The sequence below is a fragment of the Apteryx mantelli genome, unplaced genomic scaffold (genome assembly GCF_036417845.1).
Source record: "Apteryx mantelli isolate bAptMan1 unplaced genomic scaffold, bAptMan1.hap1 HAP1_SCAFFOLD_129, whole genome shotgun sequence".
In the NCBI taxonomy this organism is placed as follows: Eukaryota; Metazoa; Chordata; class Aves; order Apterygiformes; family Apterygidae; genus Apteryx; species Apteryx mantelli.
Genome location: NW_027118484.1, coordinates 282,065 through 308,737, shown reverse-complemented (window position 1 = coordinate 308,737; position 26,673 = coordinate 282,065). Strand labels below are relative to the sequence as shown.

The following is a 26,673-nucleotide window of genomic DNA, read 5'->3' as shown; positions in this document are numbered from 1 at the left end:
AATGCAGAGCTCTTCAGGAAAGGCAGCCTGGGGCTGAGGGAGGGTAGAAGTCTTCCCACCTGGTGCATTCAAACCTTTTTCTGCTTTTCACTGACCATAATAACAGTGTCACTCCTTTCTCCTCATTTGTACAGGATTTCTACTACGTTGCAGGGCCACTCTGGAGTGACATTTGTCCTAGGTCCTGCAGCTACTTAAACTGCATACCTCCACAGCATGCTACTTGTTACAAATATAGAAAGAGATGAATAGAAAAATAGCCTTCAGGACATCACTTTATTAGGCTCTGAAAGCCCACATTCACAACTCTGGCCACAGTGAGTGCATATGAAATATTGAATATTTTACTGTCTGATGTTTTACTAAGCTACACCAACTAATTCAGAAAGGATAAAGCATAAATTGTGTTAAAAAAATTCTTCAGAAGTTAGAAACATCTTCACATACATCCGAGCTTTTGCTTTTTAAAATGAATGTCTGAAAACCAGCTATATTTTAATTAATTGCAGGAATTACACTTGTAAGCATTGGTGCCAAATACCTGATGCTTAGGGTTACCAGAATGTGCGTAGAAGCGTGTAACTTCTTCAGTGTCCAATTTCCTTTCAAGTCTTACAGACGACAGGCCATCTCATGTAATGCTTGCAAAGTTAACTCTTAAAATCTAGAGTTCGTTTCTTCCTCACAAGTTTGTTTACACATAACTGATGTAATTAGAAGATAAACTCAAGGTGATTCAACATATCATATTCTTTGCAGTTAGATATTGTTACTGCAATCATTAAAAAAGTCACTGTAACTATTTATAGCAAATAGAATCCTAAAACATATATGGCAGTTTATTATACCATTATTCATAAAAAGCTTCTTAAAAATGGTCAGAAGCAAGTTTAAATATCTGTATACGAATTTGCAAACATTAGTAAAAGGTACCACATACTACAGCTTTCTAAGTTTTCAAATGTATGTTCTCGTAAACATCCATGTTGGGGGGGGGGGGGGGGGGATGGGGGAGGAGGACAATACCAGTACAGGTGCATACTTCATTATCATCTTTATTTATAAAGAAGTGACAACACTAGAAAACACATTGATAACCAGTGCTTTGAACAGTGAAGGTGGGATCTAGAAAAGACTGATTAAACTAAACAACTTTAAGTCTTTATCAAGTTGCATATCTGCCAGGAATGCCGAAATGCAAGAGTTTACATCTGCAATATTCCTTAATGGAATAGCCACATAATATCAAATATAATCTCCAGTTTCCAAACCAGTACATAAAAAAGCCATCATTAAGTATTAGAAGACCACTGCAAGTTCTTATTGCTTTTTGAGTTAAACACTCTCCAAATAAACTGAAAACCAAACAGTCTTTACAGTGTCTTGCTTGTCCTCCTGCTCATTTGATGTTAACACTGGAAGCAATCAGTTATTATATGAGACAGCAACAGAGGCATTTTAAAAAAAAAATCCTATTTAAGTACATGGATATCCCCCCACCCACCCACCCACCCCCAAAACCCACAATTACACTTAGTGCCAGTAGAGGAGTAAAACTCGATAGACAAAACCAGAAATCTGACTACAGTAAGAAGGGAACATAAAGGGAGAATACGACTTCCTTAAATATTCAAAATTTGAAGTCTTTCAAAACAAAGCACATCATCCCATCATTTAAAAAGGGAAGTTGCTTTATATATCTAATTCTTGCACATGCTGAGTAGTTCTCAAGTCCACTGAGTTCCACTGTGCAGCGGTTGATTTTGAATTCAACAATGCTTCAAAAACTACAGTAATATTTAATGCGCTTTTTACTAAAGAAAGCAAAAAATAAATGCACATTGATGTTGTTCTTTGCCAGCTCAGCATCTCCGCAGCACTTCCACTGCCTTGAGCAGTACTAAGCAGTGTCAAAAGTTCTACCAGTATCACTGTCTTCAGAATCATCCTCAGAAGCTGTTGGAACAACATAGTATTATCAGAAGCCTTCATAAAGGTCTGTGAAATGCAGAATTACAGCATTTTTAGTATAGGATGAGTAGTAGAAATAAAGGTAATTTTATAATACCAATCGCAGATTTTAAAAATCAAAAAACCCACAAATCAAAACTTTATTTATATTAATTATCTAGCTTAATTTTTAAACATCTTTCATGTCTAAAAGTGTAGCATTTTAAAACTCAAGCCCCATATTACGAACTGCAGTGCCCTCCTGTTCTTCCTCAACATAAAATAAAAGGAAAAACACGTGATTATGCCAGAGACTCAACTTTTATATAAAGTCTACAGTGACTAATTTCAACAGCAGTAACAGGAGAGTTTATACAATCCATGACAGCTGCACCCAACCCAAGGGAAAGAAATGATTCACACAGTTAACTATTTGCACACTAAAATATCTAGAAATGTTCAGTACTCTAAAACAGAATGACTATTAAAAGTAATATATTGTTTAATGCAATTAAATCAGTCTTACTTTGAAGCAGAAGCTCCTCTCCCCACCCCCCTTCTTTCAGTGTATGCAAAATGAATATGAATCCTAAGTATGCACAGGATTTCCTTGCGAGACAAGTTAAAGAACAAATACACACTTGTCAACTGTGATAAAAAGTCAGCATAAACATCTACAATAAGTTTGTAATGTGTTATCTTGTGCGTAACAGGAATTTTACCTGTCCTCTTGAGCAAACTCTGTTGCCAAGAAAGTATTTGCACCCAAGAGTCAATCTCAAAGTCAAACTCTGAACATAAGGAGGGATGTATGGTCTGTCTTGTCACTTCTGCAGTCCCCCAAAAATGCTTCTTAAAAAGGAAGTGCAACTAAAATAGTGTCAAGAATAAATTTTAATTCAGTATTCCTCACCTGCAAGTTAGGTAAAGCCTCGATCAAATATAGATCAAACTACTGTGTGAAACACCACTCATTAAGATTTTAGTTTCTACTATAACATGGAAACACATAACTAAGGAATAAATTCTCACCTCCACAGTCCACCTATATTATAAAAAAAAATATTAGTTACCTAATGCCCTGAATATAGAAATAAGTTTTCCTTTAGTTTAAGGAGATGATTATTTCCTTTGACAGCATTTCCTATTGTACTCCAAATACCAAGTCTTACGGATTGAAAGATCAATTCATATATAAACTTTGTGTGTTGAGGGGGACAAACAGACAGACACAAATGCACTGAAAAAGAAGTAGCCCTAGGTACCTTTCCAATGCCTATTCATAATGCTCAGGAATAATACTTAGATGCAGCTTAAGTTTACCAGAAGTCAGCATCTACTTGTGAATTTAACCACAATGAAGGACTCATACAGTGAAAAGTAGGCTAGTCCTTTGCCAAAGTTGGCAACTGTTAAATTTGATTCCAAAAGTGGATAATTCCAAGGAGTATGATAATTAAGTGCAGTCCAATTCAATCCAGAACATTGCTTTCCTACTAGGACTCATGTGAAATGCTACAGCCTGAAGGTCACCACCAGTTCCGTAACTATGTAATACTAGAATTAAAATAACCAAACTGTAACTAGTGAGGAATCTTGGTATCACTTGCAGAAGACACTTCCTCAGTCCCCCCTGCTGTTGGGAAATCAATCATGGAAAATTAAATCAGTTCTCCCCCAAAATAATTCTACTGAAAATGGAAAAAGCGCTGCTGGATAAAGTCAATTTTTCAGTGACTAAATTTGGTAGTATGAATCTTGGCAGAGAGAACTGTATCCATTTAACTTTGAGTGAATCTAATGGGGGTGAGGGAGAAACACCTACTTTCAATATCTTCCATATGTGCCTGAAGAGTTCTTGCAAGGTTAATAAACTAGAAACAAGGCAGAGAGAAAGTAGTTTAAAAGTTGCAAAGTTATCTGCAGCAATTTCCAACAAGTTAGCAGAGAAGATTTCTTTTTTCAGTAGTATCCTCATTCCAAAGCCTCATCCCATATGTCAGTTATCCTAACCCATTTGCCCAACTTACAAAATCAATACAAAATTTATTAAAAAGCCCCACATTAGACTTCAAATTGCTATTGCACAGTAATTTCAGCTTCCACTCTATGTCAAAGGTTTCTGGCAGTAGTTAGTGGCACCATCTTCACATTCTACAGTCTGAAAGACACATCTATTTTGAGAGTCAGACACATATCAGAAATTGCCAGTTTTACAAAAATCAACTATTTCTAGAAATTCTAATGCAGAGAAATGTAATACATGCCAGTTAAGGCACAAGAATCCAGTCAGAATACATTGTTTTGACTAATGCTAGAAAATTACACTACAGCTAGTCAACTTCGGAATGTAATACTGAAGTACGTATTCAGGGTCCAATCCAGTAAACAAGGGTTGCAAGGTCCACACCTTTGCAACACAGAATGGCAAAATGAGAAAGATTCGTCAAATATTCTCAGTTCCAATATTCTCAGCTGCATGTTTTATGCAGAGGAATGTTAACCTTCAAGTTTCATATAAATTCACTGTAATCATGATAACATATATGCAGAGGTAATCAGTTACCAATAACCTTGACAAAAGTAATTTTGCATCACATTAACTGCAATAAAGTACGTTTAGTTTCAAAACAAACATGGTGTTACTGTATCAGACAAATCAGATACGAGCAATCCTTCCATAAAATGAACGCATACTTACTCTGACACGTGTGCTGGCCTCACTTGCAGTTCCTAGCATATCAGAAAAGCGCTGCTCACATAAGTGTAACAACACTACAAGGTAGAGACCAGAGCTGATGAATTCATAGTCTGCCTTAAAGGAGATCAAAAGAAATTTTCAAAATGTTAGTAATGCATCTACATATGTAATTCAAGAAGCAGAACTAGAATGAAGTTCTCCTGGAAGCATTATACAATTACTCCTCAGTTGCTCCAAGAAAATTACAGAGTAATTATTAAAAAGCTATTATACTTGTGGTTCTTCCCACTCGCCCTAGATCTAATGTTATCCTTGAAGTTAAACAGAATGACTTCCACAAATCAGCTCTCAGGCAGGAATCCAAGCATCAGAGTATACCATCAGATGTAAGAATTACTTTAAAAAAAACCACCAACAACAACAACAAAAAAAACCCAAAAAACCTACAACTCTGCTAGGAGCCACTGAAAAGCCACCAATGTTTTACAGAAAGACAAAATAAGGGGAAAATATTAAAGGAGCTTTACGGTGGTATAAATACTCTGAGACATGATTGTCTCTGCTAAGATAAGAACTTTCAAAATATTACTACTGATTTTAGAGAGTCAGTTCTTTAGGAACAAGTTTTAAAGCTCTTCCACTTCTATCGAAGTACACTGACATAGTCACCAACACTCAGCAGTGTTAAAATATTTGTTGGTACTATCAAGAAAAACTGTTCATAATCTGGACCAAATAACTGGAACTCAAAAATGGAGACACAGTTAAGATTCCTTATTATTTAGAGTAAGCTAATTAGAGGCTGATGTTTGGCTGAGTTCACACTTGTGAAAGCTGGCATCACTTGGCAATATTTTCTTTTCACTTCCCAGGTAGGTGAATTTCATTAGCCTTTCTACATTCACAGAACACAACCCGGAGGCATAAGAAAACCCTCTGAATAAAGTTCACTAAAATAACCCCAGCCTTTGTTAATTATTCATTTTAAATACTAAAAAATCCAGTCCTTCTAAAATGTTGCATTTTATATAAAGACAGTAATAGCTATGTGCCTTAAGTCCTTTCCTAAATTAAAAATGAAGTTAAGTAAACAGCAGGTAGTTCTGTTATAAAAAAGAGGTTAGTCTCTACTACTCTAATGAAAAGGATAAAGTTTTTAATGGTAGGTTTAAAACAAATATTTAACTGTGCCTAAAAACAGCTACATGGAAAGCCAAATCATCATTAAATGAATTTGAAATTCAGTCTAATTGTATTAGTATTTCCATTGCACCTATATGGCAAAGACACTGGGCTGCAAAGCTAGATAACACATCTGCAAATAAGAAAAGATAAGAGAGGTATTACACTTACTGAAAGCTCAGGAATTGGAAGGACAGCAAGAAGATAGAATTTGTCTGAATACTGAGCAGGAAAAATCTGTTCCAGGTTTATGTTACTTTATGTGCATAACAGTCCTTTTGAGAAGGACAACCATTTTCCTTTTGTAAGGGGGGGGGGGGAGCTACCCTCCCAGCACTAAACCAACACTTACCAAATTAGGCAAAATATACTAACTTGTTCATTTGCATGTGCCCTATAGAGCTCATGAATATCAAAGTCTTCAAGATTAAGATGCAACTTCTCTTTACACAGTTCACAAGTAGTTACTGCTTCCAAAGAAGAACCTGGTGTGGAGGGGAAAGAAGTCAGTGGTAAGTTACAACAATCCCAAACATAGGACAAAAGTATACAAACATTATAAACTATAACTGATTCTTGACTTTATTTTGCAGAGCAAGGTTAGAAGAAAAGACAGCCTCTGATAATAATGTAGTGAGTATCTCCTACTGTCAGAATTTTAATGCTATAGAGTGTTTATTCTCCATCAAACTCTACATATTTTTTCTCACGTTCAATCTGGACACTACATGCCTCTTACTGAAAGTCTGCCATAAAGAAAAAAATTGCTGCTTAGGCTGTTTGAGTTCTGCAGTATAATCCAAATGTACATTAAAGTAGTAATAATTACATAATAATAAATATTTCATCTTGAAATATCGGGTTTAGAATAAGTTGCTCCGCAAGCAACAAAATTAACAAAGCAGGTTGATGGTGGATTTGCATCTTATACTTGTTGATTTACATCTAGAAGTCACATACTTGAAATGAAAGTCTCCTATTGGCTGAGGCTTTGAATACATCCCTATTTAGATATGGGTTCTTTGATACTGAGTAAACAAGTAAAAAGATGCCAGCATCTTCCTTTAGTAAAAGGTATTTAAACATCTCCATGCTGTCTACCAAGCTGCCTATTTTCAGTCTCAGAAATACTACAAATAACTGTAAAGTGTTCAATGAATTTAAAGGTTATTACAAAACATTTCTACAGTGTGCAATTTCTGAAGTGTTTCTTACCAAAAAAATTCTATATGCGCTTTGATGAAACTTTTTAAACAAGTAGTCTTAACTGCTCTGAATAGGAGTTAACTGACTGTAAAAAGCAAGTCTTATTTAAGTATGGTTACACCAAAAAATTTTTTTTTAGATTTTAAGATTCTTATCACTCTGCTACAATCAGCCTGTCTCTAAGTCTTAGTAATGGCTAGAACTGCATGCACTGGGGGAACAAAGCCCCTTAAAGCGTTAGAGTAGTTCTAGAGATGCCCTTCCCAAAACAACCTCTGCATTTTTCAAAGAAATGTCGTTAATATTAGTAATGGTCATCCTACTGATAAAACTCCCAGTGTAACTGGAAGTCCATCTTAGTCTAGACTCTGCTTTACCTGAATTAATCTTGGACTGCAGCCATTTTTTCATGCACTCCTGGTGAACATACTGCAGACTTCCAGTGCATTTGCATGGCTCTATCAAAAGGTTGTTAGAACTTGCAGAAGACATCTGACAGATTCTGCACAAGTCACCCTCTTCATCTTCAGAATCTTCTAAAAGCAGGCTGAATAGGAAGAAAGAGCAACAAATGCTGTGACACCTTTAATGTAAGACTTGTCATAATGACAACTCCCATCATTAAACTGTTCTCAAATCTCTAAGGCTTAAAACAAGTTTCTCTAAGGACAAAAGCAACACCACAGGTGACAGAGGACTGAGATTCATCCTTCTCTGAACAAAAGGTTCCTTTTAACATTAAGGTTACAGAAAACCCTCACATGTTAATGCAGGTACATTTTATTATCTGGAAAGAGCATACTGATTTACCTCTCTTTAATTTTTTGAAGTCTTTCTGGATCTCTTGAAGGCGGTATTTTAGACTTGTCACCTTCTTGTCCATCAGACTGATTCCAGCCAGAGGGAATAATATCTACAGTTATCATAAGATTGTCAGACAGACTGCTTCCTAATGTTGGAGGCACTGCAAAGCGAAAGAGAGAACCAGGCAGAATTCCAGAACTTCTCCTACTGTGGGTTGAATCTGGTGGGGAGGCAGTAGCTGTAGGGATACCAGATACTGCAGGTGTTGGTGGTCTGTTAACAGAAGCCCTAGGAGGGCTATCTGATGCTTCAAGAGAGGTCTCCTCACCTGACTCTCTCCTTCTGAAGACATGTTGTGATCTAGCAGGCGCATCAGAGGTAGAGATCCTTGCAGATTCATCTCTTCCTTCTCTCCTCCTTCTAGAGAAGAGAGGTGTACATCTGTTCCTCAAAGATGATGATAACCAGGATCCTGTGCTCCTACTTTCAGAGTCTGGTCTGTAACTTTCTCCGTCAGAGTCAGAGTTATGATTTTGTGAAACTCCTGATAAACCCCATCTTCGTCTAAGAAAACTAAATCCCTGAGAAGCCTCAGATGTCTGAAGTCCTGGAACTTCAGGAGCTGCAGCTGCATTAGTGCTAGACAGAGTAGAAGCTTGAACTCTTGGAACAACACATGACTCCTCAGAGACTAATGATCTTGTAGGCAATGAGTCTTGGCTAGACCTTCGTGAGAAAAATGTAGATGACATGCTAGACGCTAAACGAGACAGCAGCTGTCTGGTTGTGCGTCTTCCTTCACTATCAGCTGCAGGCCCATTCAGTGACCTCTGAGCAGATAAAACCCTTTCAGAACCATCTGAGGAAAGATTTTCATCTCTAATGGCAGTATGAGAAAATTCTGACTGCATGCTTCTCTGGGGAGATTCCATTCCATTTCTCCTTTGTCTTGAAGGATAGCTGGATCTTGAAGAGCTCATATGAGAGTCTCTGTTGAAAAAAGATGGCTGATGATCAGAAGGCAACTGGCGGTTCATGGATGCATTCAGCCTCAAAGTGCTTAATGAATTCTCTTTTGGTCTTGCTCCCTGTGCATATGAAGAGGCAGGCCTGTCGTGAAAATCTGTTGTGAAAGAGCAGAGGAAAATCAGTACAACGAGATGTACTCTAAATCGGTACATTCCATAAGGATAACTCCTAAGTGTCAATGAAGGAGCTCAGAATTTTGTGATCCTTATTTTAAATTATTTCAAATTTGGTAGGTAGATTCTAGAGCAATATTAAATGTAAATTTACTTATCAAAATTCTATATGATAAATTGAACCTGGTATATTAAACCTATTTGGAGTATAACACCCCCAAAATCTTCATACTATCAAAGTATGACTCACTCTCTTATATATCAATATGAAGATAGTTAACACTAACCATCTGTCAGAAGTTACAGAAGAGTATTTAATTTAAAAAAAACAGCAAACTATGTAATACCATTAAAAATTCAAGGTCCATTCTGCCTATAGACTGAGAAAGACAGGTTAATCAAATTTTCAGCAACATAGTAGTCACCAGAGCACCTGAAACAGGTATATGGATAAAGCAAAATATATTCCCCCTCTATTGCAACACAAGCGACCCTTAATCTTCTAGGTATCGGAATACAAAGATCTGTAGTCTACGACTTAAAGACAGTATTATATTAATCAGTTTGGATAACAGAACTTGGATAGTATTTTAATTCAATATGTATCATCTTATAATTAGAACATTTACTTTAAACCAAGAACTAAAAAAAAAAATAAAGGGAATACCATAAAAAATATCGTAGCTCCACTGTTCCAGCCAAAAATGGGTTATCTAGCTATTGCTTTTATCAAAGAAACATGACAACTAAGTTTGAATGCTCAGCTATGCAACTGGCTTAAGCAGGATCAGATGATTATTGATAACCATTCTGCATTAGTAATCTCACCTGCTCTTCAACTGTCAATTACTTTAATTATATATGGCCAATTAATTAACTCTTCCCACACTGTTGTCTCCTCCCCCACTTTTTAAGTGTAGGTTCATCCACCTCATGCTTCCCTATAAGCATATTTTCTGTAAATACTGCATATGTATCTCAGACAATGAGAAGAATCCTACTGTAGCTGAACTATAGTTAATATTATGTGAAGCAGCTGAAGAGGCCAGTATCAGCGAGTCTCCTTCCCCCAAAAAGTGGTTGGGGTGTGGGGGAAAGCACCCACACACAACAGCAGCAGCAGACGAACCTCGTAAGAGGGAAAAATCATTTAATTCCTTTCAATATTTTAACCACTTAACAAATGTAAATGGATTAAGGTGGGGAGCAGAAGCTTTCTCTAGTTACTCTGGTATTGAAACCTTTCATGCAATTTTTACAGTTTCTGCACTTATATCACTTTGTTTTAATTTCAAAGCTGCAGTTTGTGCATCTGGCAGATCCTAAAGAAGGAAACATGTCTGCACAGATGCTATGAGCCTGCTATACAGTTTTGATTACACAGCAGGGAACGCAGTTGGAGTTATTTTTATAGCACTTAACAGTGGCACTACTGCTAAAAAGGCAGTACAGACAGTACAAAACAAGCCTGCCCACCCATCCGTTTCCCCCCCCAACACACACAAGGCTCCGCCAAACTCCATTTTCCACTTATGTAAAGAGGCATAGAGTATGATGACAACATTAAAAAAATAACTCTTCTGGCAAGACTGCAGGAAGAAGTCTGGAACTAGTTTTTAATCTTTTCTCCTTACATCTTTCTTTACCTGTAACAATGGTGATTTTATACTTCAGCATTCAAAACAGCACTAATGCATCTGCAAAATGGGGCAGATCAAGACCAGTGACTAGTTCCTCCATGGAACAGCTATAAAAGGCCACAATAGTCTTAACAGAGAGAAGGTGAAAATGACAGTGCAGAAGTCCATACTACTGCTAACTAGTTACCATTAAACAAATCTCTCACTGCAGTGGGGTAGGGAACTGTAAAGCATGCATTTATTAATTTATATGTTCAATGGTGCAGCAGTTTTCCCTAAATACCACACAAGAAACCAAATACAAAGACATAATACCATAGGGGTACCTTTGCAAAAATTCTTCCATGAGTCAAATAGCATTATTTATATTTATTTTCCCATACCTCCAGCTAAAGGCCTAAATAGAGACCTTAACATGAAAGAGAAGGGAGGAGGTTTACTGAACATTCACAGTTATAGTGGCAAATACTGATACCAGTTTCTTATAAACTGAACGCATCTACAACCTAAATATGAAAAGTATATACAATACTAGGATTCAGGCAATTACTATTCAATTTCAGCATTCAAATATAATTTAACATTTTATCCAACACAAGGAAAGTGGCCAACCAACTTTATGAAAAAGGATGCCTTAAAATTAAATAGATCTTTTGGCTTTGTGTTTTACATTAAATTCTATAAGAATAACTGAAGAAACTAACAAGTATGTAACACCTAAGGGTTTACAAGCTTTCAATTGCATAATACATACATGTCGAAGATGAAAAGTCACTGTTTCTGTGGCTGTGATCCACCAGATTATTAACAGACAGATCTGTTCTTCTTTCTAACTCTCTTCGTTCTCTCACCAGCTCCGTTCCCAGAGAGCCAAGCACCACTGATGAAGACCTGGGAATCCGACTATACCTCCAAGAGGAATCTAGAAAGAAACAAGGTAATAAATCCCAGGTTTTTGTAATTATTTAAAAATCCATTAAAGTTAGTATTTATGCATGCATACTGTATTAAGGGCGAGTTTGATAACACAGCTAAGCTGATCGAGAGGCTAGCTGCCAACAGAAGGCTAAGAGTAAGCAGCACTCTGCTGATGCTGGCACTCATTTGATCTTGCAGCGAGTTGGTTCTGGAAGCTAAACCAGGAAAAAAGCAATCATACTTTTGTGAAGAGCCAGATTCATATTTACACTCATACAGGATAGGAAAGGGGGAAAAGAAATAGGATCTGGCCTTCTAGTGGTAGCTAGTTATTAGATAGGCTTAGCTGTACGGCAAAACGGCAGCTTGAGACTTAGTAAATGCTGCCATTCTAATGACACTTCTTAAAAGCTCCTGAGATTCATTTTCCAGAAAGACACCTGAAGCTTAACAGCAGCTTAGGCACAACTCTTGAGAATAGTGACAAATATTGTTCTTGCTCACATTATGGAGAGTAAAACAAGCTCCAGCATCTAAATAGGGAACTGTAAACACTTCAGCCATGAACAAAGCTCTAGTTTCAAAAAGCACTCTTCAATGGCTCTGAAAAATCCACCTTGATTTTATCATGGTGTTATTTTTTTAATCAAAATTTAAGTAGGCATATAATACCAGCAATGTGGTGACCAACCAATCCACAATGGGATGTCTTGCACCTAAGAAGAAATGTCAATGTTGGTCATTTTATTAACAAATAAGAAAGCATCTACAGGACTGGGATTTGAGCAGGAATTTACTGTTATTTGGATGGCTGTGATTCCATAGGGAGATATAAAAAGAACATAGATGCACACTCACAAGGATAATTTGCATAGATGTAAAGGTCTGTTTCAAAATGTTCTAGAAATAATTTCAGTGTAAGTTTTTGACCTTTGTTTCCTAGCCTTTAGACTTTTGTTAGCACATTGCGTATATCACATCTAAGTAATACATACTTATTCAGAGCTTCAATGAAAACCTCAGGTTTTTCCTGAAAGAGCTTCCAGCATACAATGTTTATTTTGCCTGGCCTGTAGAATGATTTTAGCTCTACTAAAAAGAACTTTCTTCCCTGACCCCTGCCAACAGTACTCTAATCTGCCATGCTACTCTGTTTCTTGGAATAGAGAGCTATGTATAGATAATGATTTCCTTTCTGCTGTCCCTAAAACATGTAGGTTTACCAATACAAGTTGACCCTTGAAACAGTAGCGGCTACATTCATTCTTTCTTTGAAATCTTAACTAACCAGATATATTCGAGCCATGAAGTTTGCCTTTACTACAAATGGAAAAGGTATGGGGAATAATTTTGAAATCACACCATATCAATAGCCTTCTTGGTATTTTGAAAGAGGCTATCAGTGTGAAAATACTCTTCTATCAAGCCTAAGTTTTTAATATTAAAGAATTTACTACAAATTTATTTCAGATTAAGTCTTAAAACTTGGTAAAGCCTGATCTTATTACACTCAGACAATTCTCATGTAGTTCAGTTCTAGGAATCAGCCTCTCACCTGAAATTGCATTCAAGCCGTTATTTCTCAGAGAAGAGGTAGATGTGCAAGATAGCTTTGGTCTCTTTGAATCGCTGTCTTGCTGCTGGCTATTCAGTCTTGAATATGCTCCCTGAGTTCTCTCAGACTCACCATAACACGCAGATGTAAAATGAGAGGAGGAAGATGTAGACTGAAACAACATTAAAAAAAACAAGCAAACAAACAAACAAACAAAAACAAAACCCACACAATTAGGGATACAGTATTTCACATGTGCTTTTTGTAGCCTAAGATACCTAACACTGTGTATAGGAGACTCTCAAGAACAGTAAGTTAACTTTAAGATGCAAAGCCTTTTTATTTAAAACTATTGTAGTATTTATGCTCCTGTCCTTGATTAGTATTTTCAGGTTTAATCACAACAGTCCCACCAACAGAAGCTGGTTTCTGTTACAAATCAGCCTTATTTTTCTTTTTAGATGGATATGGCTTACAGAGGAAAAAGATATTCCTGACTTAAGATGTTACAAACATGCTACAAAATGCAACTTTACAGGTCTCCATTATAAAAAAAGCAATAAGGACAAGTAAAACTTAATTTTGTAGTTCAGAAAAGGCTGAAATTGATTAACTCCATTATTTAATAGTTTGTTAACTAATCTAGTTCATCTTTTACCAACCTAAAATACACTTAGCTAGGAGTTAGCTCTAGCTTATAAGTAAGTAATTTAGACCAGACGTATTCTACTTGAACAAAGCTGAAGTGCAACTCAAGAAGTTCAAAGTAGAGCGCGTACAAAACAAATTTTGCAATACACAGCACTGCTGGTACTGAAGAAACAGAAAGGAAGATGTGCAAGCTTATTTCTCTTTTCTGAAATAAAAGACAAATAGTCAGATACAGAAACTAACATCCCAAACTAAGTATAAAAATAGGTTAAGTTCCCTCATGAATCATCAATTTAACATAAAATTTATCTTTTTAATCACTTGCTATTTGATAAGCTGAAGTTTCAGAAAGACTTCTGCAATATTCATCTGCACTAGAATTTAATTCAAGAGAAAAATTAATCTCAATAGCAAAAAACATTCCATTTTGAAAAACCTAGAGCACCAAATTAACTAGAGATGTAGACCACTTACAACCTGAGACTCAGTTTGTATTCCAACTACATGTATAGTCATTCACCATGATTTCCCCTGAAAGTCAGCATCCCCACAGTCTCTCATCCCTGCTAACTTCTCTGAAAGAGCCTTTACCATTTAAGTCACAGTAAGAAAACAAACACCTGTTTAAGATGTGAGCTCTCTCAAGACAAAGCATCCAAACATTCAGTTTTATAGTGAATAGAATTTATACCTGTTCAGTATTTTCACCTGCAGCTTTTTCCTAGCTTTCTGCTTTTGCCATCTTAGTATTTCTACTGCAGCTGAAAATCTTTTATTTTCACTCTACAGAGCATAAACACTTTGAAGAAGCAAACTACTTTTTTAATGTTTGAATTATTAAGGCACATTCTGGAGCCAAGTTAAGGCAAGCTGTTTAGGCCTGAGCCTTGCATCTCATTCAGGTGAGAAATAGTTCAGCCTCCATTTTCCTTTACAGTATCTAATCACAAGACTTTAAAGCATGGTCAGAGCATAAGCTACTCCTGTCCAAAAACTAAGTTTTTTGAAGTAGATCTCCAAAGAACTATGAAGTTAGCGTCAACTCAGAAAGCTGGTACCATCTTAAGAAAGGTCCCTTAGAAATACCTGATAGAACAAGCTGAATAATTAACAGTATTAATTTTGTCATAAATAGGACTATAATGTGCAGGTATAATCTCCCCCTTGCTATTGTTTTTTTGTTTTTTGTTTTTTAAATGGAGATTGCAGAGCCATTTGCACCTCAAGTCTCAAATTTATTTCTTAACTATTGGTAAAGTTAACCTAACAAATACGCATAATTATTTTTATCCCTCCATTTTGACCTGATAACATCCTAGAAACATTAGCTGGAGCTCCTGCTGGCAATTTTTCAGATTGGGAAGGCTAAAGCAAAACCCCATTTTCTTAAAAAAAAGTTATGCATTAACAATTCTTACCAATCTGTTTCTGCTTCCCAAAAATCTTCCAGACCGTGGATGATCAAGCGTCCCTGAGTAGCGAGTTGGAGAGGACGTTGTAAGCTTCCAAGGAGTTTCATGGGCCTCTCTTTCTCCAATTCCCCAGTCTCTACTGGAACTATTCAATACACTTGATTCCTAAAAAACGACATGCTTATATGCATCTTGCAACTCAAAACGAACTAAAGATATTATCTGAAAATTGAAAATATGGGAAGATGGTGGTACTAAAAAATTTGGAAACCTTTCATAAAAAGCTTTATGGGGCTACTCAAGAAAAAATGAATCATGCTTAAAAAAGAAACACTGCCAAACAGAAGGATTTTTTTATTCCTCCCTAGCAATTTTCACCTTTCCTCATAAAATATTTTTGCTGTTGCTTCCTTATTAAGTGGACAACACACTTGCTCTTCTGTTGCTATAAGAACATGACAGTGAAGTAACACATAGCTGCAACTCAAGGTGCAATGCTTTCACTTTGAAGATAGACATCTGCCCTCTCATTTGCTGGTGGAAAAGAAAGTTGAAATGTAGGGGTTTTGGGGTGTAATCCCCATTTAGATCCTCCAGCAAGAGGGCAGAAGTAAGGACCCCAACTTTCAAGTTTAAAAAAACAACTAAATAAAATGTAGATATACAAAGAGTCACCATCTTCCTGCATTAAAGCAGCTAAGTAAGTCATATGTCTCATCCTGCTCTTTAGTTTTAATAAAGTAAAATAAAGAATGGTGGCAAAGGAAAAAGTAATATTTTGAGCCTAATAACAGGATTTATTTTAATAAGGAACATGCTCTGTCCTAGTAAAATAGATGGGACAACAAATGCAAACTATGCAGTAAAGTTATTAATCCTAAAGAAAATACATTGCTACTGCAAGTAATACAGTATCTTCTGTCTCTTATTCTTAAAGCACTTCCTTCCTACAAGTGCTTAAATTTCTTATTTCTCTGCAGTCTATTCTAAAAAAAACCATCACTGTGCTATTAGTGTGGCAGGCTCGCAGATTAGTAATTATTCATTCTAATTGCATTTCATGCAAACAACAAACACACATTTCCATTTTCACTACAAATCTGAGATTTCTGTGTCTTAAGTTTTTTATAAATGACTGATATTAAAGACCACCGATAAAACAGTAAATAGCACTGGGTACAAAACAACCACTTTGGGCTTAAGAAATAAGATAAGTAGTTTTAGTCACTAGTTTCAGACACAGTGCAAAGGTATTGAACCCACAGTTTAATATGCATAACAAACTAAGACTGTTTGGCAAAACAGTCCTGCAAATAAACACTGTTTTCTGTATAACCTCGGTACAAAGCACTCAAATTCTTTTACGTCTGAGGTCTGCACAGCAATGACTATAACTGTTCTTTCTGTAGTTTCTTGTCCAAGATACTAGAGCGCTCCAATCTTTACCTTGGGTACACAGGCAACTTCCCGATAATAAAACTGAGAACTGTTTAACATACAAATCTGCATCTTTAAGAGTACCTAAGAGATGAAGTTCTACACTACTGGCTTCACTGAGTGTCAATAAGTAGGTGATCACTAAGGCAATACATTGCATTTTAATTTGTTTCACAGAACAGTAGTTGAAAATAATAAAAATAATAGAAATAACAGAAATCCAACCATTTTATTATAGCTAAGCAGAGTTTGTAAGTGATGACTTGTACATCCTCTTGCTATGACTTAACAGTATTATACCTACAGTGGTATGAGTGCCACTTTTTCTTAAAGCTGTACTATTAGATAGAATTCAAAAAGCTAAAGAACTATTAATGCTCATCATTCTCACATGCAACATTAAACTTGAAAATAAACTATCAAACAGTAAATTTTCTAATATTTCAAAGTCTCAAGAGGATTCATTAAGTTTCTAAACCTAATGTATGGATAGTTTGGATATGCGTATATGGATAATTTGCCTGTGTAATCACACCTGCAGAGTTAACTGATCTTGAAATACTTGTCTTCCCTTTTTCTCCAGTTGCTAGACTCTGAAGACCTCAGAATTTCAGCTTATTTTAAATGTCTATACCTGCAGATCTTAATCTGGCCACTTGCATGCTATACACGGAACTCACGGCTGACATGCCTAAACTGATCGGAACTGGACTGCCACAGAGTTAGGATCTTAATTCAAAAGCAGTACAGTCACACTAGCACAGCACTGGAAGCCAGTTCATGGAACTACACCATCTACTCTTCTGACACTAACACAGCTGTCACCAGCTGTTGCATCTCTGCACTGCATTCATTTCTTTGAAACATGTCTCAGGGCACTGTAAGGGTCGAATCTGAAAAGAAAAAGCAATGTACTGGATATCAAAAAAGTGGCTTTAAGAGTGGCTTTAAGAGAATACCAATCTCAAGTTTGCTTTCTTCCTTCAGTTTAAAACTACTAACATCCCATGTCAGAACTTAAAAAAAAAGCATTATACAAGGTATTCTATTTTTGGTGATTATTTGCAGGAGCAGAAAAGTGTGATTCAAAAAACATCCAAAACATTTTAATAAATTACACTGACTCTATCCCTCCAATAAAAAAAAAAAAAAACTTTTTTATTTCTCAAAGAGATGGCTAACAGTGCTTCATCATAAAGCACAGAAATTCCTTCTAGTAGCATTATAGTGTTCTGATTTTTGTACTGTAAATCACCTAGAAACAATGGTATGCCATGTACACTGAATTAATTTACAACTAACCTGATTGTTATGCCTCCTCAGATGAAGAGTAACTAAAAACTTAACAGAGGGCACGAGAAGGTTGTTCTTTTTGTGGCTTTTAGCTATGCCACATTTACTTGAGCTTACTACACAGACTGATCTCAAATGTGTATGATTAAATATATGTGTATTCATATACAATTCATCATATATATATATATACATGAATATATGAAAAAAAAATGACTGAACCTCCAAGAGGGGGGAAGGGGGGGGGAAATCAAAACACCCAATACAAACCTATTTTTCAGACCTAGTCAAAACCAAATACTCTGCGTTAGACTGCCCTGTCTCCAAAAGTTTTGAGTCAAGATATAAATCAAGAATGTTCTCTACTTCAGAGAAGACTTTACATTAAGAAGCCAATTATCTGAGTTCTATTTTGCTATGTATACCCAAAGCACTATTGGCATTTATGCATTTTTCTTCTACATGAAGCATCTTTTAAATACTCTGGAACTGAAGCAGATCTTAGTATTTTATTTAAGGTAGGCTTCTGAATGGCTTAACAAAGTGAAAAGACCTGCCTATTCTGTTCCTATTTGACTACTTAATCCTTATTCAGACTAGTTATCTCTCTCTGCCCCAGTCACTTGGAATCTTAACCTGCAAGTAATACTGGAATTTGCTCCTACCAGCTCTGTAAGTAGCAACAGTTAGTTAAGTTTCCCTATGCCTTCCCCTCTTTTTTTTTTTTTAAAACCACTAAGCACTACCCTTGTCTAACAAAGTCTACAACTACCATCCATGAATCAGAGTGGAAAGAAGGGAGACAATATAACCTTCTATACTATTATTTTTCCTATGTTCAAATTGGGAAATATTAAACAGATCATTCCTCAGATTAGGAAGCACACTGTGCTGCAGGAATTGCCAAATGATAACACACAGTGCAGTGAAGAGGCTGCAGTTCACGTAATGAATGAAATGCTGTAAAGCACATACCCTCCCAAATTCATAAAATGGGAAAAATAGTTTGGTAACATATTTAAAATATCATAGCAGCAATTCAGCTCAAGACCCAATCTTCTGACCAGCAGCTTTCAGCGTGATATGTAGACTGTGTGGGTCCATACATGCCTAAGAAAAAGCAAGACCATTGTTTTTGCTGTGCAGATGGATGGTGAAAAATAACGTAGGAATCCAAAAGCAAAAAAGACTTAAAACTACCCTTAAATACTCTGTAGCTTACATACTAACAAACACATGCATGCGAGATAAAACAAAACAGGTATAACACATGGCTGCAAACATATTGCACTAAAAATAGTTAGATGATCTAATATGCGTAAAACTGTTTCTGGGAAAGGGATTATATAATACAATGTCTGCTATAGCTTGTCAGCAGGGACTGAATTTTTAACAATTTAATCAAAAACTATGAACATTTAGTCACAGAATTAAGATCAGAGGCTGAAATGGGCTTACATGTCTGTTCCCCAAAATTTGAGGTGAGAGTTGCTGACAGGAGCAGATGACAGGAGCAGAAACCAAAAAAAAAAAAAAAAAAAAAAAAAAAAGCCAAACAACCCTCTTTTGTTTCTAAGTCCCTCAAAATAATTTCTGAAGTAGTTTAAGCTCTACTTACCATAATACTCTTTCAAAGCAAAAGTGTCTGCAGAGTGTCGCTTCTTACTCTTGAGCATGGCTTCCCCTCCCCCACAGAAGCAATTTGATTATAGTGTAAAATACTGGGATGTGATACAGCAAAACTCCTCCCCCCAGTTGTCTATCGCAGACAAAGTCTAGCTGTATTAACATACTAACAGTATAACATAAGACTGGAGGTTCTCTTGTTTCTGCCATTGCAAAATTCAAAGAAAGTAGGTGCTCATGGCAGTACAGCCTACTGTCAATTCTTAGGACTTCAATGTGTTCCTTATACTTTTTTGCATCATGATCCACACATGAACTATGATGCTCTATACGCATCAAAATTCAGCCCAAATTCTCATCTCTCTTCACCAGAAAACCCCACTTACCCAGGTTTAAGCCTGCAGTGACTATCACCACAACAATGAATCAGTAGCACCCAGACACCCTTTATTCAACCAGCAGCTGATTTTTAAAACAGAAGCAGTTTTTAAAACCCAAACAGAAGCACGTAAAGATAGCACACCAGAAATTACTAGTTCATACTACAGAACACTGTCATTGGCCTGACCATCAAATCTTTGAATTTTCAAACTAATCTTGTTCTTTTTTGTTTTTTCCACAAATGCAGAACACTGAGTGGGACTTTTCCTTACATTTCCCTTTTATTTTTTGGTCTTTTTTTTTTTTTTTTAAGTGACAAACAGTCATTAGATGAATGGGTGAACAGCTTGAGTGAATTCATACTTTATGAAAAGACACAAAATACATTACCTGGTATCCAGACTCTAATCTCCGTGAAGACTCTCTTGCACTGTATGCACCAGCTAAACTGCTTCCAGTCAATGTTCCAGTCAATCCTAGTGAAGCGTTAGAGGCCTGAACAGATATCCTTCGAGGAATTCTTGAGGGTTTAGACTCCATTCTTCGTATCCTGTATGAGGACACAGTGATTACTTCTTTTAGGAGCAGGGGCATACGTGCAGAACATGCACAAGTCATTCTGAATGTATCATAATTATGACTCACATGCACACATTTTTAAACAGAGCTTTGGTCTTGTCATGCATCAGTAAGATGGGAAAATGAGTTCTCTCCCTAGTTTTTGTACTTCTCTACATCTCCTCCTGCTCTGTTAGGAAACTAGGAACAAGGCTCCTCTTCCTATACTCCTGCAAGTCTTTGAGCCTGAAGCTGTACAGAATTTAGAGTGGGACTCCCTTAAGAACTCTGCAGCACTAGCATTAACACAAAATGAGCCAGAAAGAGTCCTCGGATTTCCCGAATTTTTAAATTACCTTTCTGTTAATCAGCTGCATCCCAAACATGAGAAGCAGAATTAAGCACTTGCAGAAGCAATACCCAGACTTATTCTTCAGGGTTAAAACTACGAAACTTCACTCTACTCTGAAATAATAACTGCAGTCTCAAAGAAATATTTCACTTCTCTGAAGTTAACTCCCGTGAAAACTAATGTATATGCCTACAGCATATATGTGTACATATGCATTTACCTTTGTGTTGCTGAGTATACATCTGCTCTCTTAGAATTTCTAGGCATTTCAAAACAAATGCTCATGCTTTTTCCACATGAGAAGTGATCCTGTGGTCATTCCTGTACTTGAAAGAGTATTTTGACTTCAAAACCTCAGAATAGATAGCTAACTGGTCTGTTTGTTAACATTCCCAGATTTCTCCTCCTCAAGACAGTATGGACAGGATTGGACCAGAAAAAGTAACTCTTAAATCAAAAATTTAAGAGAACTGCAGTATCCTCAGTGGCATGGTGCAGTGAGAGTAGCACAATAACAACTCTAGAAGAGGTGGCCGAGAACTCCATCAGCGCAAGGTGATCTGCAAAAGTGGTACTATCTGCTTTATTTAACCACTTTTAATTCCAGACTAATCTTTTGAGGGTAGAGATGAGAATAAGAATAAATCAGAAAAATTATCAATAAAGTACAATTTCTCCCTCATATTTGGCAACACTTATCAGTAAAACTGTGTTTGTGAAAAGCTGCAGCAATCATATGATGCACCTAATGACCGGCTGCAGTTATGATTTGAGTTCAGATACTCAAGATTTGTAATCTTAGCTGAAAGTCATGCTGCATTATATTCTACTCAGTAAAAGCTAGCTTGTACAGAAGTACATTGATCAGTTTCCTCAATGCCAGGTTTTTTTTTTGTTTTTAACCACTGTTGTGGCGCATGTTCAGTCACCAGCTTTACAATACAGGTCACATCATAAAGTAGACTAAATGCTTAATGGCACAAGTATTTTATTTTTTTAAAGAATTATTTGAGCAAAACAGGTTCATGTGAATGTTTAATTCAGAAGTTAAATATATTCTAAATGGATTTTCAGATGGTACAAAAGAGCTACTGAGTTGTACTGTGGAGCTGTACACCAGCTAGTAGACCTCACTTCAGACATTAGCAACCTATTCACTTACTTTTGACAGAGGTATCATTTGGATAAACAAGATAATCTCAATAGCCTTATCATTTTAGGAATATGAACCTCTCACTTGCCCAATCTTAGATTAGGAATCTGAAATCATGCAATGCTTAAATTTACCAGATTGTTTTTAGATCCCCAAGTAAATACTGAGCAATGATATGTAATTCTCAAAAATGTATTAAGCAGTGTTCCAAAGAATAGAACACTGTCAGTCAAGGAAAAAAGAAAAAAAAAAAAATCAGTAATGACAAATCTAATAATCAAAGTCACACCACTTTATCAGCCTTGCTTGTGCAATAATATACAACAAGCATATTTCTTCATAATATTTGTAACATTATGAAAGGCACTGTAATGATGGTTTCTTTAAACTTTACAGTCATTTGGCAAGATACGTACTGCGAGTCTAGTACCTGTCTGAAGCTGCACTGTGTGTGAAAAAATAACTATTTGCAAACTGTGAAGCAAGATGAATTCTATGTCACAGTAATACAGTCTAGGGGGTATGTTATACAGGACAACTGTAGGTCTTCATGAGATTTGACTCACAAAGCACAGTTTGTCTATGTTTTGCCCTGTACTACTAAGTATATAGGGGAGACACACAGAAAAAGGGATTCAACCTTGTACTACTAAGTATGCAAATGTTGCTGCTCTTACTTGACAAAGGGCACCAGCATTATCAGTTTGGTTCTGGATCACTCTGCTTCTGGATCACTTTGCTTCAGACAGGCGTGGAACCAGTTGAATTAACTAACAGACAAACAGACAGCTAGATGTAAAATACTCAGAGGTTCTAAAAGAAGGGAGGTAAGCTTCTACCAGCAGAAATTAATGCCCAGATGAACAGGGAGAAAGAAACAGCAGTCTAAGAAGGGAGAACTTTAAGACTAAAACAGAGATCATCTAATGCTAAGAAAACTTCTTAGGCGCCATCTACGAAACAGACAAAATAAGACTCTGCTCAGATATGAAGGGACAGGGTAGAAGACTTTGGACACAACAGCCAATTAATCTCTGGAAGCTGAAATGGAATCCCAAGATTAGCAAATTAATTCTGCAGGTGTACATAAAAAGAAACAAGACTAATTTTCTCTTCTGGTGCCAACCCCAAGAGGACAATTTTATCAATCAGCTTAATCCCGTAAATTAGCAAAGGAGTTGTCTTCTGTGATTTCAAATCAAATAGATGTCAAGATGATACTATCTACAGAATTTGCTTGTTCTCTACATGAAAAAAATCCCACAGGAATGATATACAAAAATGCGTTAAAACAACCTAAAGGCAACTACACGTTAGTAAATGAAAAATTTAGTATTTCAGTTAATGCATACACATTAAGTCCTTTAATACAACTGTACAGTTTTTCTGCAGTCTTGGCCTCAGCTAGCAAACAAGAAAGATTTGCTATAAAGATGAATCAATGTTGTGTAAATAAGAGGCATTTGACAACAGGAACCCTGCTTCATTTGATGCAGAGGCTGAAAGGTGCTGAGAAAAAGGTCCTATGGTCTAGGCAATGAAATTCTGCCCGAGGAAACTGGATTTTATCTTTACCTTTCAACAAAGTTTGAGCGACATGAAGCATGTCATTAAAAATCAAGAAAATTTTTAACTACTACAAAAGAACTCTTCATTTTCTGGGCTATTACATAGCTCTTCCAGTACTTTGGAAAAACTAGATACCAGGCATCTCAACTTTGGCAAGCAATACCAGTGGAAAATCTTCTATTTTTATGTGGTTTTCCTTTATTATCCAGTGCTCTGTGCAAAACCATTTCAAGCACTGTACCAGGGAAAAGCTTGAGAAGTGACGATCTTCATAGCTGGCTCTGAATACACAGAAGCATATATGGCTTACGCTGATCATGATAACACAATAAAGCGTTCACTAAGAATGTACTAAGCTATCACAGCATGCAGGACAGAGCAAGGCAGTGATCTCAGAATAAGAAAAAAAAATCATATTATTAAAGCCACAGTAATACTTGTCTGCAAGGGACGATATGGCTTTTACAGGATATTTTATAATAGAATATTTCACTTTAAAAATATCACCAACTTAAGGATTTTTTTTTGAACAAGCACAAAGACACTCAAATTAAAACCTCCTACATTGTGCTTACCCACATATGAATTTACCAAATCCCAAATGATAATTAACATACTGCAGTGAGTTTTATAATGACACAGTACTGTCACCTCAATTTACACAGAAGGTAGTGTGGCTGAAAAATACTCAAGCAATTTCTCTGAGGAACAAATCAAAAATTCTAAGTTGTGTTACAGCCTGAACTGATTTAAAAGTTTGTTGTTGCCAAAAGGAAAGAAACAGCTTTTTCTTATTCAAATCTGACACCTGCCATGTCCTACACTGAGCAACCTCAACTCACCATCCTGGCAAAAAAACACTTCTGGCTTCTCCATGATTTTGACATTTTGATACTACTCATGCTGGTATCCAATAATGAGTGGAGCTAATTTAAGGCTGATACAAATGAAAAATGGCAGAGGGAAGGGAATAGGGGGTGAGAAACATTCCTCTCCTCACCAAAGCAAACTGTTACATCAGCTCAAGCCATGTTATGCAACTTTGCAATCAAAACCCCATGGAAAAATCTGGCAGCAACTCTTGCGTCTCCTGGAATAAGAGATACATGTGATATGTCTCAAGACCGGCTAAGAAAACAAGTTCTGAAACCAAACTTTAAATTTGACTTGAAGTTTTATCTGGGACATAGTTGACCAATTTGTATAAAACCAGGGGGGTGGGGGGGGGGGGGGTTGGTGTATTTTGAACAGCCTAATCTGAGCACACAGATCACTTGTCTTGCCCTTCTCAATTTGCCAACCGTCCAACTATAATACAGAAGATCAACTAGACCTAACATAACCACAGAGAGGTAACAGCGGATAACATAGATTTGATAGGTCTTTGCAGGAGACCAGTGCAACTTCAAAAGGTAAAAATAAGATAGGCAACAAACAGCTAAAATAAAAAAAAGAAAATCTCACTCTTCTCTGCTGCCTTGATCCCCCTCTACTGTCATTTCTCAAGATCTGAGCTTTTACCTTTACAGGTGAAGTTGCTTTTTGCATGCTTCGTTATACAACTGTTGATAAGGCTTTCTCTCAAGTAACTGGTGATTGCGTTATGATATTAATGTGTTCTTCCTCAACGATTACTCGCAGAATATACATTTTATGACAGTCAGGGTGGAGTTCAGGGACAATTCTCTCAGTCTGCACAATTTATTGCCCAGAGTTCTTCCTTAAACTTCAGTCAAGAAAGGCTGACAAAACTACAACAGCCTCCAAGGTGTCCCAGGATCAGGTAAACAATTTACGAGAGCTGATCGCCTTCCCATGCTTGAAAATGGTCTGTTCTGGTATTCACGGCTTCAGTTTTGCAGCTGCAGCAGCTGGTGCCAGGGCGCTGAGCTGTTCCCCGGACCAGAGCAAGCAGGCTCCAAACACGGTGCTCTGTAGGGCAGCTGGCAGAGGGCACCATACCCTTCCCAGGCTGGGAGGCAGGAGGCCCGGCTGGCGAGGCGGGCAGGCGCTCACGGCCGCGCTCGTTCGGACCGATTCCGGTCAGCGCTCCAGGCCAACGCCAAGCGGCAGTCCGGGCCAGGCCAAAGGGCGGCCTCGAGCACTCTGCGCCGAATCTGCGAACCAGGCGCACCCTAGAAGAAGGGAGGGTATCACACAGCTCCGGAACCCGCGAAGGCGGCAGGGAAGGCGCAGAGGCGGGCGACGGCCAAGGGTGCTCGGCAGACGAAAGGGTGGAGGAGCCGGCCCCGGCCCCGGCCCCGAGCCCGGCCCCGGCCCGCAGACAAAATGGTTCCCACCGCCCTGGCAGCGAGCCGCTGGCCCCAGCCCCGCACACAGGCGCGGTCTGGGCCATACAGGGACACCCTCCCCACCCCAATGCCACCAGCGGGCCGTACTCACTCTCTCAGGCGCGGCCCCCGCGACACAGGCACTGAAGAGCCGCCGGAGAGGCCGGGTCGGTCGGGCCGACAGGCGGCCGCACCAGGCCAACCACCGCCAGCGGCCTCTCGCTGCAACACAATGGCGACAGCGCTGAGCCCGCACTGCCAATCACTGCCCGGGCCCCGCCCCTGCCCCGCTCTCGCGAGAAGTGCGGCAGCAGTGGAGAGAGCATCCGTGCCGCGGCTGGGGGAGCGGATGGGGGGGGGGGGGGGGTTGCCCGCTCGCCACGCCATGCCACGCCATGCCACGCCTCATCTCACCTTGCCATGGCTCCCCTCGCCACACCACGCCTCCCCTCACCATGCCTCCGCTCGCCATGCCTCCCCTCGCCACGCCACACCTTGCCACGCCACACCTTGCCACGCCACACCTTGCCATGCCATGCCTCACCTCACCGCGCCTCGCCTCGCCACACCTTGCCACGCCACACCTCGCCTCGCCTCGCCATGCCAACACGCCCGGGTGGTGGGAGCTGTCTCCACACAGTGCTTGCAGTGTCGTGAAGGGACCCCAAGGCTGCACTTGGTACTGCTCACCTCAGCTGTTCAGAGGTTGTAATTATGGCACTCCGCAAAATTAGGGCAAACTGAAAAGTCCAAGCGTTAAAGACAGAATTTCTTTTCTTTTCTTGGAGAGGCATCCAAAGACCGCAATTTGAATCAACCTTCAGGGTCAACATTCAGCCTTAAAACTGCAAG

General features: G+C 38.0%; 1 protein-coding gene and 1 long non-coding RNA gene across 9 annotated transcripts; one reads left to right on the top strand and one right to left on the bottom strand.

The window, feature by feature from the left end:
* Positions 1-1,516: 1,516 nt before the first annotated feature.
* On the bottom strand, positions 1,517-26,061 carry MARCHF7 (membrane associated ring-CH-type finger 7). 8 transcript variants are annotated; one of them, XR_010887151.1, is made up of 14 exons: positions 25,934-26,019; positions 25,052-25,665; positions 22,639-22,731; positions 20,289-20,448; positions 15,168-15,326; positions 13,099-13,270; positions 11,380-11,547; positions 7,850-8,966; positions 7,417-7,586; positions 6,209-6,318; positions 4,652-4,765; positions 3,776-3,824; positions 2,673-2,820; positions 1,881-1,956 (listed from the first exon to the last, which is right to left on the bottom strand). XR_010887151.1 is itself a non-coding variant. In XM_067316816.1 (13 exons), the coding sequence occupies exons 3-13, from the start codon at positions 22,656-22,658 to the stop codon at positions 1,693-1,695; spliced, it is 2,286 nt and encodes a 761-aa protein (XP_067172917.1). In that variant the 5' UTR covers positions 22,659-22,731; positions 25,052-25,665; positions 25,934-26,019; the 3' UTR covers positions 1,517-1,692. The 8 variants fall into 8 exon arrangements, 7 of the variants coding, with proteins under 7 accessions (XP_067172917.1, XP_067172913.1, XP_067172916.1 ...); XM_067316816.1 differs by lacking the exons at positions 2,673-2,820; positions 3,776-3,824 and having other exon boundaries at positions 1,517-1,956; positions 7,850-8,003; positions 8,172-8,966; XM_013945167.2 differs by lacking the exon at positions 2,673-2,820 and having other exon boundaries at positions 1,823-1,956.
* On the top strand, positions 11,490-21,220 carry LOC106486561 (uncharacterized). Its single transcript, XR_001292906.1, has 3 exons — positions 11,490-11,562; positions 14,539-14,651; positions 21,205-21,220. It is a non-coding gene; the product is annotated as an uncharacterized lncRNA (long non-coding RNA).
* Positions 26,062-26,673: the final 612 nt, after the last annotated feature.

What these genes read in the sequence shown, in the direction of transcription:
- MARCHF7 (XM_067316812.1), bottom strand. Translation starts at nt 22,658, where the DNA reads ATGCTGGTGCCCTTTGTCAA. An exon ending in GATTAGAGTCTGGATACCAG is followed by an intron (nt 15,327 to 20,288) that starts GTAATGTATTTT and finishes GTCGTTTTTTAG; the next exon opens with GAATCAAGTGTATTGAATAG. An exon ending in GCAGTCCAAGATTAATTCAG is followed by an intron (nt 6,319 to 7,416) that starts GTAAAGCAGAGT and finishes CCTCCACACCAG; the next exon opens with GTTCTTCTTTGGAAGCAGTA.